A 21737-nucleotide genomic window follows, 5' to 3' on the forward strand; every position below is an offset into this window, starting at 1 on the left:
AAGGTGTTGAAAAAGGTGCTTATAGAAACTGGGACTTGAAAAGACTGGGACATTTTCTTCAAAAAGAGCATTGACATTCTGTAGTGAGGCAAGCAGAAAACATATGACATGTTTGGAGTTTGCAAGACCCATAAAAACTGGGGAGAAATGCTATCAGTAAAACCAGTGCCTACTTGTGTACCCATAGGGTGTTATTTAAATTAGTGTTAGGTTAACTCTGATGGTGTGTAATTGGTCTAAAACTGATAATGTATTTCTGAAATTTTTGGCAATGTGGCGATTTTGACACTTTTAAGGGGGTGTTGGGGAATGAGCAGACCTGGGTGCTGCAAGTGTTTTATGTGGCATTACACTACAGATAAGAATAATTAGCAGAGATGTGAAAGAGAAGATAGGTTCCTTACATTGCACTTTCAGATGCGGAATTCAAATATTGAAGATATCTCACGATTAGAGCACTTTTTTTGTCGGTGGCTGTCTAGGAAGACTATGTTACCCTGTTTGAGGTAATTGCATTGTGTATAGGACATCCACAACTGTGATATTTGGAAGTTTCTCAACTCAGAGTTACATACTTATATAGCATCCTTTTTGCATTACAGTTTTCCCTGCCATTTATTTCTTACTTATTTGTGGCTGCCATGTGGCTAGTACGATTATGTCCAGTGTGAAATAAATTAGAGTTTATAGTAAAGTTAATATTACTGCTCTTGAGCTTTGATGTGGTTTTTATATCTTAAAATTTCTGTGGGCCTTTAGTCAGGACATCAGGTTAGTTACAAAACTGTTCCTTTCTGCCACAGATAGGCAAATGTAGCTGGCAGAAGTGTTGTATACACTAATGTAGGAAATAAAACTGGACAAGTGTTTACAGTGAAATAAATTGCACTTATGGGAGGATTAATGTTTAAGAATAACTTCTTATGATAGTATTCAAATTATTAATGCTGGTACTATAAGTTATTGCCTTGTGGAAAAGGGACCTGAAGAAAATGCAGAGAGCTGTCTGTCTGCTGATGCAGTGGGCTGCATGGATAGCTGGGCAGCTGATGTGTTGGAGGAGGTTCAGGGTTCTTTGTCCAGCCATTACTCACAGCGCAGTTTCAGACAGTCACCTCGGTTACCCTGCTCCACTGGGCTCTGTGGAGCTGGTGGAGGGCAGATGTTCATACTAAAACCCTCGTCTTAAGTGCTTCAGGTTTCAGACACTTTGAATTTGCATTTTTTTTTTGTTTTAAAAAAGCCTTCAAAACTTGGAGTGGTGCTAATGCTCTTACCAGAAACATACTTCTTTATGGATATTTTATGAGCTAGTATTCTATTATTTCCTTTCACAAATAACTTTAGTAAAAAGTAATGTATCTTTGATTGTTAAAGGGGTAGCTGCTTGTAATGAAGCTAAAATATTGAATTAAGTGAACTGCTTTACATTTTGATTTTTGGATCTTTCCCCAGTCTTTAGAAATGGAAGTTCTAGTTCTCTTTCAGGAAATGGCAATGATCATTAAATGGAATTAGCTTCCAACAGCCTTTGATTTTAGGTCAGGTTGACTAATGTTAAGAAGATTAAAAATATTTGAATTTATTATCTATTTCGTTAAAAATGGACACCAACGTTAACAAATACTACTACAGAACCAGTGGGGTTTTATTGTGTCTTTTCTAACCATCTTCAGTATGTAGTCCGTATATCACAGCATTCAATGTCGCATAAAGGAAAAATAGTGATCTTAATTTTTAAAAACTTCAAAATCTTTCCATTTTGAAAAATAGGGGCAGTACTGTGTGACTTGGTAGCTGTTACAGCTGTTATGATTAACACTGGTTTACTACTCACATTTAAGTGAGTTGTGCTCCTGGCTCATGTAATTGATAACATTCTGTTTCAGTTTCTCTTCTTTATGAACATTAAGTGCTCTGCAGTATACAAATACTGTGCGGCTTATTTTGCAGTTCAAAGATATACTATGGGTAGGAGGTTTTTTGAATGGGGAAATTTAATTATTCTGGAAATGAGCTGAATGAAAAGTAAATATGCTGTCAAAGTAATAATTCTTTTAAGTGTAGATGTACGTATTTAAAATGAACTGTTGAAGTGACTTCGGGGGAAGATCTTCGGAGTGACTGGATAGCATAAGATAGAATTTTATATTTCAAAATTATGAAATGTCAGGCTTCTATTAAGAAAACACACTTGAGGCTCTCATTACTGCTAGGCTATTATAAAGATCAATAGCTTCTAGTCTGATTACTGAATATGAGTAGAAGTATTTATTTTGGGATATATCTATTTTTAACTTGTTTTGTGTTTTCAGTGATATCAAACTATTGCTTACAACAGCATTTCCTTCCGCTTTCAACTGTTGTAATCAGTTGACATTTGCCTTGTGTTGTAGTGTTACAACCTTTAACACTGGCAGAACCTCAGCTAGCAAGGTATGGATTTGCAATGTCTTAGATGTGTTTAGAGTGATCAGGGTGTTAGTTGTTGTTAGTGCCTTTCTTTCCTGCCAGCTATGAAGTTGTGCTAATTAGTAGCAAAAGTGTAAGCCTTTATGAGGGTTGGGAACTGGTGGGGAAGAAGTGGAGTGTGAGGACCAAGTCTTCTGTGTTGTTAATTTTGACTTGCATGTAAATTACTACACTCAGAATCTGTGTTCAGTTTGATAGAATTGTAAGACAACTTGTGGAAATTGTGCCATTACAAAAGAAGTTAATTTTAGATTTAGTTTAAAATTCATGTTGAATCCAAATCCAAGCGGAGTGGTTTTGCTTCATAGGCTTTAATTTTTTTTAAAGGCTGAAAAGCTGCAATAGTTTTTGCTTCAACGCTCTTGTCATAAAAAAAATAGAAAATCAGCTCACTGGAGACTCAATTGTTTTGCAAACCGTTTATAAAATACTCGAGATTTTAGTTAGATATTTCAATCTTTCTATGAACTTTGGCAGTTTAGGACCAAGAAATAGGTGGCTTAGTTTTCTTTTTCAATTTGAGAATGTTTGGCTAGTCCCTCTTAGTGACTGAGCGTTGCAGTTATTTCATTGCTGTGCACAGATGTTTTGGGATATTGCTTGAAGTAGCTGTAAATTTTGCTTTGAAGATATATCAACTTTGCCCATCTGATACACAGAGCATTTTAGCCTGTGATCTAAGTAAATGATTTATAATTCTAACTAAAATTAAAAGACTAATAATATGCACCAATCAGTAGAGGTGGTAGGATATCATTCTGATTAAGCTGGGTCTTATTCAAGGAAACAGCTAGAGATGTGTAGAAGACAGTGGGACTTTTGTTCGTGTTGAAGTGCTTTCGTGAAAGGTACTCCAGTATCTTGAGAAAGCTGAATGGTAATGTATAGGAATTTTACTGAAGTATGTGTATGGTAGGAGCCAATTATATACACTTTACTGAATTAAAGTTTAAGCACGAAGACCTATTGAAAACCAGTTGCAATATGAAACTGCAGACTTAATTACATTCAGTATTTTTTGTGCTTGATTTTGTTGTTGTTGTTGTTCTTTCATATGCTATCTTTGAATTAAAGTAAAAATGTTTCCTTTTGTTTATAACCGATGCCGCTTCCTGGTGCCGCTTGCTGAAAATTTTCTTCATTGTTTCAGATAATGTCCCAGAGGAGCTGAAGGACCCATTTTACATAGATCAGTATGAGCAAGAACATATTAAACCACCCGTCATCAAGCTGCTGCTGTCCAGCGAGCTGTACTGCCGTGTCTGTAGCCTCATTCTGAAGGGGGATCAGGTGGCTGCTCTGCAGGGACACCAGTCAGTCATCCAGGCTCTGTCTCGAAAAGGGATTTACGTCATGGAGAGTGATGATACACCTGTGTCTGAATCTGATCTGGGCTGTGCACCAATCAAAATGGTTAGCTTAATTAAATCCACCTAATGATCTTCTTTTTATTTAACACTATTTAAATAGTGAATGGAATGAAGAGCTCTTGATTTCTAGGTTGCTAACCTCAGGAATTTTTTATTTTAAATACAGTTAGAATATGTAATTTTTTTTTCTTAAAGGATTTTATTTTTCAGTCCTTATTGTTTTCTTCTTTTAGAGTTCTCATATGGCCATGATTGATGCTCTAATGATGGCCTATACTGTAGAAATGATCAGCATTGAAAAGGTGGTTGCTAGTGTCAAGCGTTTTTCTACATTCAGTGCCTCGAAAGAACTGCCCTATGATTTGGAGGATGCAATGGTTTTCTGGATTAACAAGGTAAAATTTCCTTTGAGAAAAGTCTGCCTGTTTCTTACTGTCAATTTTCAGATTTTTAAAAAGGTTCTGATGAGTGTCTTCCTTCCATCTTTCTTACTTGTGCATTTCTATCATCTTTTCCACTTAAGATGAAGAGAACTGCTTTAGTTACTGGGTTGTTACTTGTTACCTCAAGTCCAATGGTAGCTGGGTATAATATGCTCCTAATACAGATTATTATTAATGGTATTTGATTTCCTTATTACTGCAATGTATTCTATTTTCATCTTCTTGTGTGGCTTCCCAAGGTTTCCATATGCATTGGGGAAGAGAATCAGACTAGCAGGGAAATGCAATTTCTTTTTCTTAGGGATGCTGTAATAAAGCTGGTAAATTTTTCAAGGCAAATTTTAAAATAAAGAAGATAATTAAGAACTAAATTAGGAAAACTGCGGAAATTGGGTTCTTTATTTTCAGACAAGCTGCTATAAGTTTTTAAGTGAAGCATTGTTTCATCTTAAATAACAGGATAGACTTAATTCTGACTAGCTTGAATACTTTTAACAGAAATACTGAAACTTTTTCAGAGGGTAGAGGTTATGTTACTGAAACCCTTTTGAGTGACAACAGAGTCACATTCCAAAGAGAATTTCTCCTTTGCAAACCCAAGATTCCCTTGTTGTGATTATAGCTACTGCTAATAAGAGAGTTGGTCTTGAAAACTGTTACAACACGTTATTCGATGAACTTTTTATGTTTGTAGAACAGATTGACCATTAAGTAAGGGGTAGAAGAAGAAAACTTGACTTGTGGAAACATATATTCAGATGTATTTTAATATCTTTTTTATGCTATGCCCTTTCAGGTGAACCTTAAAATGAGAGAGATAACAGAGAAAGAGATTAAACTAAAACAGCAACTAATGGAAAGTCCAGGGCACCAAAAGGTAAAATAAATTGTCTTCAGCTATGATTTTATGTATTGCTGATTTTTTAATGGATTTGAATACAAACATCTTGGTATTTTCTTTGTCAGAGAAATCCTGAGATCTTGTACATGCCATTTGTGTTGTGTGTATCATCAGTGCCCTTGTTACCTTTCAAGCCCACTGGTATCTTCTGACTTTCCTTTAAGTTTCAGTTGGACTAAAACAAGTTGTTTCAACTTAAAATAACTTGTATCAACTTTATGTGGGTAAATATGACTCAGCTTTCACAGCACAGAATATGTATTTTGAAAGCTCTTGGGGCATATTCATTTTGCATGGATTAATTGTCTAATATATATTCAGAGGTTTATTCAAGTTCTATCTAGTAAGCATACTCTTGGCATTCAAATGTTATATGTGTGTGTTTGTAGTTTTTTCCACCTTTTCCCTTGAAATTATATCACAATGCACTAACATTGCAAAATATAGTACACTTTCATTTCTGGAGAATGTCAAACAGATCTTTCTCAAACATAATGTGTATCAGCTATCTGAGCTCCCAATTTATGATTTGAGGAAGGCTTAAGAAAAACTGCTAAGTTCTTTCTTCAAATTGGCGTTGCTGTGCAAAAGGGGGTAAAAATGTGAGCTATGAACAAGGCACAATTGTTTAACTTTCATGTTAGTGGCAAAGATGCTTTACGTAAAAAGCAAATAAAACAATATCTTTCAATGATAAAGGGCTAAAGAGCTGTTTATAAGTTGATGCGTGGTCTAAAGGATCCCTTTAACTGTTTGACTCTCTATTGACTTTTGGGTCTCATTTTAATATTTTTAGATCTAAATTTCTAGGCTACAACCCCTCTAAAACATGAAAGTGTTTATTGCTGAAGTGCATTTAAGTATTACTGCTTTTAACTTGCATTGCTGATGTTCCTTTCCTATTCCTACATTCCTTTCCTTGCTTCCTGAGCAGTCTCCTTCCAAATGGTATTGGAAATTAGTACCTGTAAGTGAACTACTTTTACACCAGTTGTCATCCACAAAATCATGGCTTTTTAAATTTCTTCAGAGTGTTTGCTTCCATTACAATGCTTCTTAGATGGTCTTTGAAAAAAACCTGTGTAAGCTTTTGGGTCATCAGGCTTAGTTTTCATAACATGATTTTTGCATACTGTACAGCATATAGCATAATCACTTTACAGCATTTCAAAATTGTTTCCAATTTTCCAGTTGTTCCAAGTTTCCAGTGCAGGAGTGAGGGATATGGAGTAGCAGCAAAAAACTAGAAAATTAAAAACAGTTGAAATGGTTGCATTTACTATTTTTGTTTTAAGTAGGCACTATTTTTGTTGTAAGTAGGCAATTGATCACAGCACTAAGGTGATATAAAAGCTGGTCGGTTTAAATGGTTGCTTAATCTTTGAATCCATAGTTAAGATACTCAGATGTTTGCAGTTGTTCATTAAATAATACTCTTGCACTGCTCTTGCACCTGCTCTTGCACAGGTTTGTAAATCTGTCAAAACCAGAACACTGTTATTGAGATGGGGTTAGGAGATTTGACAAACCAGTTTGGACCCGTTATGACAGTTGTCATTGTATGCTAAATTAATGAGACTGAAGCTGGCATAATGGGAGGAAAGACAGTTTACATATCAGAACAAAATACTTATTTGCTTTAAGGTGAAGTGTGAAAATGGAATATCAATTCCACTATATACAAAAAAATAATAAAATTGTACTTCTAGTATACAAGCCTGCTTTCTTTTGGCGGAGTTTCCTGGGTTTATTTCAACTTGTAGAGATTTTTCTTTGTTCCTTTGCTTTCCTTAGCCTTGATACCTTTCTCCTGCACTTGCTGGATTTGGTGTTTTTCATTTTCTCTCTGGGAAGATGAGAGCTGTTGTCTCAGTTGAAAGTTCCAAAGAGCAGTGCACTTGGAAAAGGCAGGCATGATCAGGCAGTCACCTGTCCCCCCAGTCTCTCTGCCTTTCCACAGAGAGCTCAGTCCCACTCATCTGCCTCATAATCCTTTATTTGTTTGAACCAAATGTATGGACTGCAGTAAAAACTTTAAATATCTGATATAAAGGAAATTGGAGTGGGGATCTGCAGGCTAATAAAACCTGACAGAGCCCTGACTTCCAGCCTCATTTAATGACCTGCACCAGTATATAATGAAGTATTGACCTAGTGCTTATCACTTACATTCTAGTGTGCTTAAAGATTGTGTCTGTATTTGAGGTGTACATTTGATAGCCTTTCGAGGAAGTTGAGTAGGTCTGTGTTTTGTTTAGAGACAACTGGGTGAGAGTAGAAGAAACTACAGGAATGGAATTGACTTGCAGGATATCGTTGAGCAAGTTGGTGGTGAAGGAAGGAGTAAATAGAGGTTATCTCACTGCTAGTCCAGTACAACTTAGATTAAAATGGTTTACTGACAGATTTTGCAGTCTCCACAGTAGTTGCCACACTGTGTCACTTCTGTATTTCTTTTTTCTTCTGTGATTTTTTTTTTTTTTTTTTTTTTTTTTTTTTTAAGTATGGAGTTACCTCTATTTCAGTAGCACCCATTTCTGCACTTTAGGGCATACAAATATCATTAGTTGTATGCATGACGGGGACAAACCACAAAACTTGGCTTAGAATATAAGAAAGAATTTGGAATTTTCCAGTACAAAAGACTGAATGGTTAAGAGAATAATAGTTGAGCAAAAAATAAGGAATTAAATTAAGTCCATAAAAAATCTCTTTGATGATAAATTTGTGTTTTTTCACCAAAGGTAAAATAAACAAGGAATTATGGATTGTAGTTCTTGGTATTGATTGTAGTTGGTTTAAATTCCATTTAAGCCTATTGGAAAGGATATATTTATATCTGCTTTAAATACAGGAGGAATTAAAGTTTAGAAAGAAATTTCTGAAGTTCACCTTTAATATGTTTACTTCAACTAAGTAGATAAATGATGAACCTTTTAAGCTAACCAGTTCACCTTAGTGTGCATACTTATCAGACTTAATGACCACATTTCCAGTGCATAATGGATGTTGCTAATGCATTTGATTTGATTTTCATGTTTGAATAATCACCATCATATATCTCACTATTTCTTTTTGTGTAAGCCTGATCTGATGCATGCCATATCGCACTGCATGCTGGAACCAGTGGAATATGCTCGTGTGGTACAGTATGATTCACATTCCATTACATATTTGTGGAGTGCTCCAGGCTGGGGAAAAAAATAATTTGCACCTGGTAAAAGGACAGGAAAAATAGCATTAGCATATAGAGATAGCTTTTAGAGTTACTTGCCTTTGCCAGGGAAACTTAACATGTTTATATTTGTGCAAAATAAATAAACTGGTTCTTATTACTCTGATTGTAAGTGATCTTCGTTCCTTTGAACAGATTTTTTCTCAGCCTGTGCCATCCTAATTTGACACATATGAGTGTGTATGTGTTTGTGTAGAGAGCTTTCTCAGGTTATCTTGGAAAGTGTATGATACCATTGGTAAAATCCAACTTTCCTCTGATGATTAAATACATTCTCTGTATATCTGCACGTCAAGTCAGCATATCAGTCAAGGTAGCTTGTTAAATGCTAAGTGGTATTAATGCATTAAAGTGTAAAAGGAATCTTTTTCCAACACTGAAAGGTGTTTCTGCTAGGCCCTGTAGCGTGTTCTTCTTTTGCTTGCCTGATCGCTTTGCTGCTCTAACTTAGATACAGCCTTCTAGTCTAGCTAGCATGTGGATGCTTAGTAAATATCAACGCTAAAACTTCTCTTGCAAAAGTTGCAAGAAGCAATGCCAAGATTTGTTCTTTACTTGACTGGCTTTAGCTACTCTTCAGCTGTGCTCCAAATTACGTGAGGACTAGGGGGTGGTTTGCAGAAGAGTTTGATGTTGATCTATAGTGAAATCAAGGAGAGTATTGCCATTGATGTAAAAGGCCTACTTGCTCCTCTTGTTGACCATTTTTGGAAAAGGCCATGGTTTTTTTCTTTTGCGCGACATTAGTATTGTTTACTGGCTTCCCAGACATACCATGTTCTGAATCTCTGTGGACATGATGGCAAGTCTGTGGATGTAGGTAATGTATGAGAAATCACTAGCTCATCTGAAACATTTTTTGCTTTGTTTTGTTTTGTTTTTCCCAAGCTTTAAGTGTTTTCATGTAGTTATCTGTGTCTCTTTCTTTGGATCTTCTGCATTCATGCATCTGTGTGGAAGGATTTTGACTTAAATTGCTTGCAGTAAGTTAAAATGTGTGAATGAAGCTAGGAACTCCGCAGCATGGATTGCTTCCAGATACGAGGAGAATGATTAAAAGGAAAGTGCTGTATTCTTCAGAATTGGCTTCCATTGAGAGAAAAGTATAACCTTGTAAATTGTTTCTGACTTAGAGCAGAATGCTATAAAGGATCCACCGTAAAGAGTTTTCAGTGCTTAACAAAAATTCCTGTTTGGGTTTTTGTTTGGGTTTTTTTTTTCCTTTTTATTTGCATCATATGAACGCTTGTTTTCTTTTGTTAGGTGCGTTACCGAAGAGACCATCTTTCAAGCAGGCAATTACCTTACTTTCCTTTGCTTGAAGATTTGATGAAGGATGGTAGCGATGGTGCTGCTCTTCTAGCTGTGATACACTATTATTGTCCAGAGCAAATGAAACTAGATGGTATGTAGTAAAGGTTTCTTAAAAAAAAAAAAGTAAAAAAATTCTTCAATCTTTGAAAGTTGAACTAGAAACACATCATCAAATGAAAATGTGACACATCTCATAGGTAGTGGACTACAGCAAGTTAGTCAGGTCAGATACGGAATCCGCATCAGTGTATTTAAAGTAACCTCTCTTTGATTTTGTTTTTTATACTTACCGTATTTAGAAGGCTTTGCTGTGTATTTTATGTGCTACAAAATAATCCTTTCTTTTATAGATCTAGGTGATACGGCTTTCTTTGTTCAAATAACTGAACTTGGTTTCAATAGACCACAAAAAAGGAATACATGTCCACTACTGTTAGCTGATAATTCTCATGTTGTTCTGTACAATACAAAAAAATTTGGCATTTTAAAATAGTTTCTCCCAGTCTTCAGCAATTGTCACTCTTCAGCATATCAAACATGAATTTTCTTTCCCAGAAGTGTTTTTCTCAATAATTCAATGTCCTTGTTGCATTTAACTTCTACAAATCAACATTTTGTATTGGTTTTTAAATTCTCAGATATGTTGTACCTTGCAGAGCTCCTGAATGGTTTCAGAAGGAACCAGCACTGTGAATCCTAGTAGTAATCTTTTATTATTTGCAAATAAAGATGTCTGGGTTTAATTGTTTTTTTTTATTTTATTTTTTATTTTGTCATTATGTTTGTTGTTTGTAGCCTGCTTACCTTTTCTGTTGCTGTAATAGAGAGACTCCTATATGGATTCTAAAATGAATGCAGAATTGATACTGTTTTATCTGTGTTTTTCTTCCTCTTTTTCCTATCCCTCTGGTACTTAACAGGTAGAGAAATGTCACTGATAGCCAATAAATATTAAATGATGGTGTATAAGCAGTCTGTGAAGTTCCTGTATGTAGTGTTTCTGTTAATTGTGGATGGTAGTTTAATTCATTGGGATAGTGTCACAACTTACTCTTTCTCACCTTTCTAGATATTTGTTTGAAGGAGGTAACCTCAATTGCAGACAGCCTCTATAATATTCAACTTTTGAGAGAATTCTCAAATGAATATCTAAACAAATGTTTTTACCTCACATTGGAGGACATGTTATATGCTCCTTTAGTTTTAAAGGTAAGAACCATAATGAAGAATATATTTTTAAATAAAATGTGGGTAAATCATAAGTGTTTTGTTATTGTGAGGTGTGTTTTTTCTTGTTTCCTGTTTAGCCTAATGTCATGGTGTTCATTGCGGAACTCTTCTGGTGGTTTGAGAATGTCAAACCAGACTTTGTACAACCAAGAGATATTCAGGAAATAAAAGATGGTAAGTTTTTAACTCTTGATAAATTTTAGCATGTTATTTAAAATACTTGCATTACAATGAAACTGTTGCACGGTGGTGTTTCCTTTGGAGTTTTGTTTCTACTCAAACTTTTTGCTCGCTGGGGATCTTTGAAAGCAGTAAAAATGGAAGGAAAGTTAGTCCTAGATCCACTTGGGTCTGAACTTTTTGAATGAAGTAGCTAATTTTTTCCCTAAAACCACTAATGATTTACTTGTAACTTTCTTTCCATTAAGGTCACCAGAAGATACATATTTTAAATAAAGAGTAGTACTTAAGGTTTTATTTTAGTGTTGTAGTAAAGTTTTCATTCTCATGTACTGCAATCTGAAAACTTCCTGTTCTGTTTTGTTGTTTTAATGTCTAGTATAAGTTGTGTTAATGTTATTAACATATGCACAGTTAAAACAGTGTTGCAGCAGAAGAGCAGTCGTCCACCTGTTCCTATTTCCAACGCAACTAAGCGCAGTTTCATGGCTAGCCCTGCTAGTACAAGTCCAGCAGACTCGCAGCCCTTGGCTCAGACAGGCCCTGAAGCTTGCAATAGATACTACCTGCACCCTGAGGAGCCTGACTATCTGTAAGTCTGTTTTTCATGTTGTTTAGGTTAATCTTCAGTTTATGCTTCCATTTGGATAACCTAGGAATTTCTGCTGCTAAATGTTCTGATTTTGCTACAAACTGAGTGAATTTGAGTTGTGTGCAGTCAGTCTCTAAAATACTCTCAATTCTCAAGTTCAAAGAAACACTTTACAGTGTTATGTTAGATCTTTGGCAAATGCCAATAAGCCCCACCAGTAAATGTCACCATTGCGTGACAGAAGAAGTTAGTCTAACTTCTATTTTGGAGAAAACGTGAAACGTGAAAACTGTTCAAGCAGCTCATCTTTACTAGCGGTATTCTATAAATGGTGATACGAAAACAAACTTCAATAGAATCTAATGTGCAAGAAGGTTAACGACAAGGTTTTTCAGCTGACCTAGGTTTGATGGCAGTGAATAAGCTATTTCAGCCTTTGCTTTGTCTCTAATGTACTATTTACATAAGCCACATTTTAAATCTGCTGTATTTAGAAACTTAAACAGTTTGATTTCAGGTAGTAGGTTTACTTTTGCATTGTTACATGTGAAAACCTTTTCTTCTCTTTAAGTAACTTCTTTAACATTAATATTAATGATATATTGTTGTATTTTAAAGAGGTGGGGGTAACTACTACCAGTGTCACTTTGCAACTATGTAATTCCTCTTATTATAGAAAAAAAATTATTGTATTAATGAGTTTTTGCTTTTCTGAATTAGTGGCAAAGGAGGAAGCCCTGCCTTTAGTCCTTCCCACCCACTGCTCCCTTTGAGACAAAAGCAACAAAAATCTTTACAGGGAGAAGACAGCCCTGGTAAGTCTACCTTGAATTTGTGTTTCAACAAGCAATGATGATCAATGTCAATACAGTAATGAATAAAAATATAAGTTCATATATGTGTATGATCTAAAATTGAATTAAACTGCAGTCAGCCAAGTGGTAAGCATGTTTAGTTTGAGTAAATCATCTTTGCTTGTATTAAAAGAATTTAAAGATCTTTTTAAAAAGTTACTGGATTTAAAAAACTTTTTTCTTTTACAAATAAGCTTATTTCTCAGAATCTCAAGTGCAAGAAATTAAGACTAATAATGTCAAGTCTGTGAAAAGAAAGGAAAAAGCCATTTGTCAAATGTTCATAAGACTAGCAAAAGTCTTAGGAAGTAAGATTGTCATCCAGAATGACAAACTCGCTCTAGCACTTGACATGTTTTACCTAAACATTTTTTTAATTACTAAAACCCTAGGTTTTATACTTACCTGGAGATGCTCAGAATTTCTTCTTTTATCAGCTAAGGTACCAACCAAACATTCCAACTGCTTAGGCTCTAACAACATGCAGTGAGGACTTTTTTTTTTTTTTTTTTTAAAGTTGAGGGGCTGACGGAGGAAAGCAAATTGAACATTTTCATGTTTGGAAATCCAAAAGTCCGATATGTATATGTGGTTACTTTTCATTGGGTTTTTTTCAGACTTTGACTGTCTGTGTTTGGTTAATATGTCAGCAAATCTGTTTTCTGCTGCCATCTCTTGGTGAAAGAGTTTATGATGTTTGCTATTAAATAAAGTAAAAGTGCTAGTTTAAAGACCATTTGTAAAACCATTAAAAATTTAAAAAATATTTCAGGTCATCGGCATCGTTCCAATTCTCTGACCCGTGTTGATGGGCAGCCACGAGGTTCAGTTCTTGCGTGGCCAGAGAGGAAACCCAGGTAACATGCATTTAAGTATTACAATACTGTTTAATGAAAGGATACTGTGACAATTTCATTGTAGTAATATGGTATCACTTCCTTAGAACTGGACCAAGAGTCACCTAATTTTGTTTTCTCTTAAAGTACATTTTCAGACACAACTCATTTTAGGGTTGCAATTGAAAATATTTTAAACATGATTTTCAGTAAGCACGGTTGAAAATTAAGTATCTGAAGTAGCTGTTTAGTATTGCTGGTCACTTTTGATACAGGATACATTTTTCAAATGGAGCAAAAATTTTAGCTGTCTATGTTATGGTCCTTAGTTCAACAAATTGTGACTTTTTGTGCTTAAGTGTCAGTAGACTGTTCTTATCTTTTCTAGGCCTCTGTCTCAGCCAACACCATTTGCTCTTCATCATTCTGCCAGTAGTGATGTGGACCCTGGGTCTGGTGATAGCATTAGTCTGGCTAGATCAATCAGCAAAGACAGTCTTGCTTCAAACATTGTTAATGTAACTCCAAAAAATCAGCCCCATCCTCCATCAACGAAAACTAATGGGAAGAGCTTGCTGAACAATGTTGAAATTGAGGATGAAGATGAAGAGCTTATTGCAATAATCAGATCTGAAGAAAGGCCAAACCGTAGTGATCTTGAATTACAGAATGCATCAGCCAGGGTGCCCAGCATAGTTGCAACTGCATGGTCTCCAAAAACAAATAGTGAGACTTCAGAAAGCAAACCAGACAGTTTTTACTTGGAGCCTTTAATGCCTGCCGTTCTAAAACCAGCAAAGGAAAAACAGATAATCAATAAAGAGGATGAATGTGGGGAGGGGAAACAAAGGAGTTTTATAACAAAGAGATTAAATGAAGGACACTTGCCTTTGATCCGCAAGAAAACAAATAGCAGTCATGGTGAGCATGACCTCAATAGGACTTTTACTCCAATTTCTAGTTCTGATTTCACTCCAGTTGCAGATCCTAGTACTGCAGATCCAGTGGCACTGGTGGAGGCAGGTTTAGAAGCTTCCAGACCTTTGGCTAGTAGCAGTTTAGATCCTTCCACTCAGGAGCTATCCACTGGAGGATTTTTTCTTCATGCTGCTAAATCTGATGATGACATAGCAAGTAAAGTCAACGTAAGTTATGTGAAAAGCCTCAATTCGCACGTTCCGGATACTACATGGACTATGGTGAGACAGGACTCTGATTCAGATCTCTTAGACTTAGAAGACACTGAACAGGATCTGGTAGTCATAGATGACCATCCTATAGTCAGTAAATACATTGGTGAGGAAGAATCTGCAAAATTGCAAGAAGACATGAAGGTAAAAGAACATGAAGATAAGGATGATGCTAGTGGACGTTCCAGCCCATGTTTGAGTACAATTTCTCAAGTTAGCAGTGTGTCAATGACTAGTGGGAGTGTCCGAATGACCAACTTTGCAGAACGAAAGCTTCAGAGACTTAATAGCTATGAAACAAAGTCCAGCACAAGTAGTTCACAAAAGACCACACCAGATGGATCAGAAAGCTGCCCAGCACCACTAACCACATGGAAACAAAAGCGAGAACAAAGCCCCAACAGACAAAATAAAGATAATGTTAATCTTTTAGCTTCTGAGTTGGTGCAGCTTCATATGCAGTTGGAAGAGAAACGAAGGGCAATAGAAGCGCAGAAGAAGAAGATGGAAGCCTTATCAGCAAGGCAGCGACTAAAATTGGGCAAGGCAGCTTTCTTGCATGTTGTTAAAAAAGGGAAATCTCCTGATGTTCCGCAACCTGTTAAACCAGAACATTTTGCAAAAGAATATTCTCGGCACAATGGTGAAGACTTAGATGAAGTTTCTTTGAGTTCCAAATCTGAGGAGTTTCTTGTGAAAGAGGAGGAGAGAGAAGAAATGCTTAATGATTCTCAAGAAGTAACAAAAGTAAAAATGCAAGAAAGCCTAGCTTTTGCTGAGCAACATAAACCAAAAGACTCTGCTGCTATACATGATTTGGAAAAAAGTAAAATTATTTCCGTTGCCCTCCTGGAAGACAATGTTACTGAAGTGGATATAAATGAATGTGATCTTTCTATTGAAAAACTAAATGAAACAATCAGTACGCTTCAGCAGGCTATATTAAAGATTTCTCAGCAACAGGAACTACTTATGAAATCTCCATCAGTGCCGTCACCAGGAACCAGAAGTAACTCTCAGGACCAAAAGGTAAAACCATCAATTCATTTTGTTGAGCCTCTCTCTCCAACTGGAATGAACAGTCTTCGTAAACCACCTCGATTTGGTCAAGGAAGGAATCCTCGATCAGGAAGACCAGCTGATCTGAAAGTCACTAAAGACAGACAACAAAATTCAGCACGTGTTAAAACCCCAACACAAAGTCTAGAAACCTTACCACATTTAAGACCATTTCCATCCAATAGCTTGTCAAAGACACCAACAGAAATCAGCTTGGAAAGTAGTCCTGATCATGGAAGTGGTTCTCAAGAAAAGTGTTTCTTTGATACATATAGACTTCATGATGAGAGCAATCAAAGGGCACTTGTTCTCTCCACCTCCAAAGATGCAAATATTATTTCTGAAATGAGCAAAGAGGTGAATAACAGCTTCAAGGAAACAGGGTTGAATTCTTCTGATGGCTCAGGAAAAGAAAATGTCCCAGTGGATGAGCCACTGAGAAGCAAGGCTAATCTCATTGAAGTAGACTTGTCTGACTTAAAAGCTCCAGATGAAGGAGAACTTGAAAACCAGGATAGCTCTACAGATATAATTAGTGAGGGTGATCAGAAGTCTGGTGTGGGTTTCTTCTTCAAGGTAAATATGTTGCCTTTCTATCTTTGGTTATTGTTACACCTTTGCCCAGCATTAGAACTATTCTTGTCTACTTCATTCTTCAGTCTTCTGATGGAACACAGTACATCTTGGTTGCAATATTAGGATTTTTAAAAAATGCATTGGAAAAGAATTGTTTGTGGAGAAAAAAGGTTTTGACTTAATGTATGAAATCCTGGTTCTTGTTACTTTTACTAGGAATGAGGATTAACCTTGCTTTTCTTCTCTTTAGTTTTTTTTCTGTCTGAGAAACAAAGACACAAATACATTGTAAATACTTAGCACAAAAGCATCACAGAATGCAAGGGAAGAATTTGCCATTTTGAAATCGCAGCATTCTGTGAACCTGTATCAACTGAAAGAAAAAATTCTGACAGAACACAGGTGTCTAGCAAAAGCCTACTGAACAGGTTTTAAAACTTGTCAGGGAGCTGAGAGTCTTAATGGGGCGGGAGGGGGTGTTGTTGGCATTTGCATCCAAATTTCTCCAATTTTGAGCAGCCTAGCAGCCTAAAAGTCAAGGGCTGTAGTGGAGAATTTAGTTGTATGGCTGGAGATGCAAGTGAAAAAGTAGATGCTTCAGTGCATTGTTGGAAGAAATGACTGTTTTTCATGCAGCTTTCATTTTTGTCCTATAATGGTAGTGTATAGGGCTCATGATGAAAATGCATTAAATTTAAGTAATTTTTCTCATTTCACACCTAACTGTGGCTTGGGGGAAGGGTGGTTGTGTTAAGCTGTTGGTTTTTTAGTGCAGTGATATTTCTTATATTAGGTTAGATGTTTTTTAAATAATGTGTTTGCTCCTTCTAGTGAAGTTCAGCACTGCTATCGAAACATTTAGTATCTTAATTTGTGCTTAGCAATGATTATTTTAAATACCTCAAATGTGCTGACATGGTGATACTTTCTTTTTTAATTTCTCTTTCTTGAAAGTCGAGCTAGACTGTCTCAATCTCGGTGAATTTAACTTCTGGGTTTATATAGTGTGATTAATATTGACTGACTCAAAGGTTATTGTTATGCTGGGGTTGTTTGTGCTGTCCATCCTAGCTCACATGGTAGTTGCATTGTACTTTGCAGTTCTAGAAGGTTTTGTGATGATTAAGCATACTTAAAAACAAGTCAGAGTAAGATGAGGCCTGTTTTTTCTCCTCACAGACTTAAGGGGACACTAAAACTGTCTCCTAAATTTTTCTTGAGCAACAAAAAGTTCAATACAGTTCTGATTTATACTTAGCAATTCTAAAAATGTAAAGATTTCCAAAAGTAATAGTTTTTGTTTCCCTAAAATATTCCTGGAAACTTTGGCAATCTTGTGATGTCCAGCTTAACATATTTTCTTCTATTCTTTAAAACTCTCTATCCCTATGAATTTTGCAGGATGAACAGAAAGCAGAAGATGAGCTCGCAAAAAAACGTGCAGCGTTTCTTTTGAAACAGCAGCGCAAAGCTGAGGAGGCTCGGATTCGGAAACAGCAGTTGGAGGCTGAAGTTGAACAAAAAAGAGATGAAGCTCGGTAATAACGTGTGGAAAAGAATACTTCTTTTTGTCTTTAAGATGAGGAAAACTATTATATGTTGAATATAATGTTGTGTTTGCTTTTCAGTCGCAAAGCTGAGGAGGACCGAATACGGAAAGAAGAAGAGAAGGCTCGAAGAGAACTTATCAAGCAAGAATACCTAAGGAAAAAACAGCAGCAAATTTTGGAGGAGCAAGGTCTTGGAAAGCCCAAATCAAAGCCCAAAAAACCCAGGCCAAAGTCGGTCCATCGTGAAGAATCTTACAGTGATTCAGGGACAAAGTGTTCTTCCACACGTAAGAATTTTGATTTGTTTGCTCTCACTGAGTCTGCAAATCTGCTTTAACAAAACATGTTTCACATTTTCTGTTCTATTTTGTAGCTGATAATTTGAGCAGTGCTCAGTCTGGTTCCAGTCTTTCTTTGGCCTCAGCAGCAACAACTGAACCTGAAAGCGTACACTCTGGTGGCACGCCATCTCAGAGGTAGAGAGATAGGCCTAATATTAATTTTTAAATTTTTTACTATGTTATGAAATAGTGTTGGGATTCAGTGTTTGCTTCAGTTCACTGGCATAGAGGCACAACAGTAATCAGTGAATTCATTTTCTATTTTATGTGGCTGCCAACTCCAGTGTTCTGTACAAACTTGCAATTTTGTTTTGTTTTCTCCTGAAGGAATTAATAGAATTTTGCTTCGATAATCTAGCAGGGAGAATCTGACTGTTTTGGGGGAGGAAAAGGGACAGTAGCCTGTTCCATTCAGGGCCAGCAACTGGTGAATTTATTTTAAGATTGGAGGAGAAAAAAACCAAAATCTTGGCATATAATTTTTTTTTTTTATTCCCCGCCTCAGAGTTGAATCAATGGAGTCCTTACCAATACTGAGCAGAAATCCTAGCAGAAACACAGAAAGAGACTGGGAGAATGCTTCAACAGCATCTTCTATTGCTTCAGTGGCAGAATACACAGGTGACTATTTTGGTTTAGTTTGAGCATTTGTGATGAATAGCAGGTCATAAAAGCTGTGGTATATTTGATGTGACACATTATTATTTTTGAGAAGTTGTCAGGTGTATTTTGTTCTGTTCAATATCCCTAAAAATAAGTTATTGTAAAAAATACAATAGTTTTTTCACTTCAAATGAAAATCTTAATGTTCATAAATGTAGGGCAAATAATTTTTACTTGTTTATCTTCCCTAGGTCCGAAATTATTTAAGGAGCCCAGCAGCAAATCAAACAAACCTATTATTCACAATGCTATATCTCATTGCTGTCTTGCTGGAAAAGTGAATGAACCACATAAGAATTCAATATTAGAGGTAAACATTAAAATACAGAATTATTAATGCACTCACAATAAAATGTATCTGTAATGCTCATTTCATAATCCCACTGATGCATTGTAGTGACCGCCATTTCCTAAAATGTACCTGTATTGAGAATCCTTTACTTCCCATGACTGTATGGACTTGTGGAAAACATGACCCTGTATTAAGAGTTCAGCTCGTAAGTTTATAGGACTGAAAGTTATAGTTACTGATCTAGTGGTTAAAAAAACTTCTAGACACTTACTTAGCTATATGCGAAAGCTTAAAGCTTGGCATAATGAGAATTTTCACTGTGAACAATCTATGTATATGTATGTTTGTTCATTTTTAATGCAGGAACTAGAAAAATGTGATGCCAACCACTACATCATTTTGTTCCGTGATGCTGGCTGCCAGTTTAGAGCACTTTATTGCTACTATCCTGACACTGAAGAAATCTACAAGCTGACTGGAACAGGGCCAAAGAGCATCACCAAGAAAATGATTGACAAACTTTATAAGTACAGTTCGGACAGAAAACAGTTTAATGTGATTCCAGCCAAAACCATGTCTGTCAGTGTGGATGCTCTTACTATTCATAACCACTTGTGGCAAGCCAAGCGACCTGCAGTGCCAAAGAAGACTCAGACTCGTAAATGACACTGAGTTCTTGGAGAGAAGATTGCTGAACAGGATTGCATCAAAAGAAGACATGTTTACCATTTTCCTCCAGTTTGGTATGAAATGTGCAGACCCATAAACATTTTTTAAGAAGCTTCTAAACAGAAACTGTGGATGCAAGTTATTAAGAATGAAGGAACATTGCCAGTGTTTTTTTTATTGATAAATCTGCTGTTACACCCAATGCTAACTACTGTGGCTTTCAACTGATGAGGGACTGTGCATGTAGCAAGATCTTTAACAAGTGGATTTCCTTTTACTTGAAGCTATTCATCGGTACAAATTGGGAATAATTTAGTTCTGTTTCCTCTCCGCCTCATTCTCTCCTTTTTCCTGTCGTTCTTAAAGTTGGCAAGCTCCAAACTTCAGTAGAAGGATTGAACAGATCTTGGGTGAAGTGTTTTGGGTTTGGTTTGGTTTTTTAAACAGTCTTTAGGGAAATCTTCCTTTCAGACTTCTTTTTGAGGAACTGTTTAATACATCAAATTGTTGTACTGTATCTACTGCCAACGTAAGTCCAGCTCTTAGATTTCTGAAAAAAGCCCCAACTTGTGCTGCTCAGAACAGAGTTTACTTGCAGTATCTGTTTAGGATAAGCATTGCAAGGATTGCAAAAGCCAGTCTTTTTTTTAAAAAAATTGTTCGCAAATTTAAGGATTTCTGGAATACAATCATGAAGAGGCATACAGGTGCTACTAGTTGGAATATGCCCGACTGAAACTTAAGGCAAGCTGAATGGAGCACAGTTATTACTGATTTGAGTTTCAGGTAGTGTCCTAAAGATTTGTTTGCTTTAATAAAGATGGATTCTGGTAGGTATAGAACATTTCCACTCTGAGCACGCTACTCCTGTATGACGGTGCACTTAATGATCACAAATTTTAATGTTTTTATTACATCATGAAATGTAATACTACTTTCTTTGTCCTGTCTTTATTCTGAATGAGCAGCATGCTCTAAAATGAAGAGTGTGTTATGGTTTTTTTTATTTTGGGTGATATATTAATATATATTGATTTGTTTTTCTCATGTAAAAGCAATTTTTAAACAGAGACATTTGCATTTGTTTCAAAAGCCCAAATAAGTCGAATGGCTTGGATTTCTTTTCATGTTGAAATATTAAATCTTGAGTTATGACCTTAAAAGTCTTTGTGTTTCAGCAGATTAAATTTTTGTCTGTGGTAACAGGGTATATTTGCAGTTCAGTTCCATTTTTTTAATATTCCCATTTCTCATTTTTGGCCCTGGCTAGACTTCTGAGTAGGTTGCTGTAGCTATTAGCTAATTTAATCTGCTAACGAGCGCCTGCTACATCCGGTTTGACACTACTACCTGAGGGCTATGTAGGCTTATAACTTTGGTTTGCACATGTTTACTTTTATTTGAAGTGTTACTTGAATATGTATCTCGTAAGTGCAAAAGGCACTACACCATGCTAGAGATGAACTGAGCTCTAAAATACAATACAGTGTAATTATTAAACTTTGAGAATAATGGAAGTTACAGAGAGTTATGTACATAAGGGGAAAATAGGGTACGTAATAAAGTGCTAACTAGGTAGAGCAAAGTGAAGGTCTTCCATTGCGGTGTCTCCATTTTTTTTCCCCTTCCAGTACTCCTTGACTAGGCTGCTGCAACTTTGTAAATTATGTTAGATAGTTTGCTGCTTGTAAATAATTAAAGGCTTTATGGTTTCTAAAGTGCTAAGTATTAAACACCGTCATGAGTGTAACTTTTGTTACCATGCTTTTCATGCTTGTGCTTTATTTCTCACTGTTTGATATTATATACCATATTTATTTTATGAAACACTGAAATTTAATAAAAATCATTAACTGATTTCCTTTTTATTTCATGTGGACTTTTGTTGTTGTGACACTTCATACCCTCAAAGAACTAATATGCTTTAAAGATGTGCTATTCTATGTTTGGTTGTGCTCTTAGAAAGTTTC

The 21737-nt window shown here is 36.0% G+C and overlaps 1 protein-coding gene across 5 annotated transcripts in view; it reads left to right on the forward strand.

The window, feature by feature from the left end:
- The window catches only part of CAMSAP1 (calmodulin regulated spectrin associated protein 1), a 28746-nt gene extending 7122 nt beyond the window's left edge, over positions 1–21624 (forward strand). For 2 of the 5 annotated variants that reach the window (XM_069771149.1, XM_069771144.1), the window contains exons 3-20: positions 3623–3885; positions 4076–4237; positions 5082–5162; positions 6121–6153; positions 8271–8330; positions 9685–9826; positions 10805–10944; positions 11043–11139; positions 11560–11737; positions 12458–12552; positions 13364–13448; positions 13816–16252; positions 17654–17790; positions 17881–18089; positions 18176–18278; positions 18649–18764; positions 18998–19116; positions 19462–21624. In XM_069771149.1, coding sequence (XP_069627250.1) covers positions 3623–3885; positions 4076–4237; positions 5082–5162; positions 6121–6153; positions 8271–8330; positions 9685–9826; positions 10805–10944; positions 11043–11139; positions 11560–11737; positions 12458–12552; positions 13364–13448; positions 13816–16252; positions 17654–17790; positions 17881–18089; positions 18176–18278; positions 18649–18764; positions 18998–19116; positions 19462–19764 — 4760 coding nt within the window. In that variant the 3' untranslated portion in view covers positions 19765–21624. The remainder of the gene's footprint in view (positions 1–3622; positions 3886–4075; positions 4238–5081; positions 5163–6120; positions 6154–8270; positions 8331–9684; positions 9827–10804; positions 10945–11042; positions 11140–11559; positions 11738–12457; positions 12553–13363; positions 13449–13815; positions 16253–17653; positions 17791–17880; positions 18090–18175; positions 18279–18648; positions 18765–18997; positions 19117–19461) is intronic. The other 3 variants (XM_069771147.1, XM_069771145.1, XM_069771148.1) reach the window with 3 other exon arrangements.
- Positions 21625–21737: the final 113 nt, after the last annotated feature.

Source organism: Haliaeetus albicilla, chromosome 26 (genome assembly GCF_947461875.1).
Source record: "Haliaeetus albicilla chromosome 26, bHalAlb1.1, whole genome shotgun sequence".
In the NCBI taxonomy this organism is placed as follows: Eukaryota; Metazoa; Chordata; class Aves; order Accipitriformes; family Accipitridae; genus Haliaeetus; species Haliaeetus albicilla.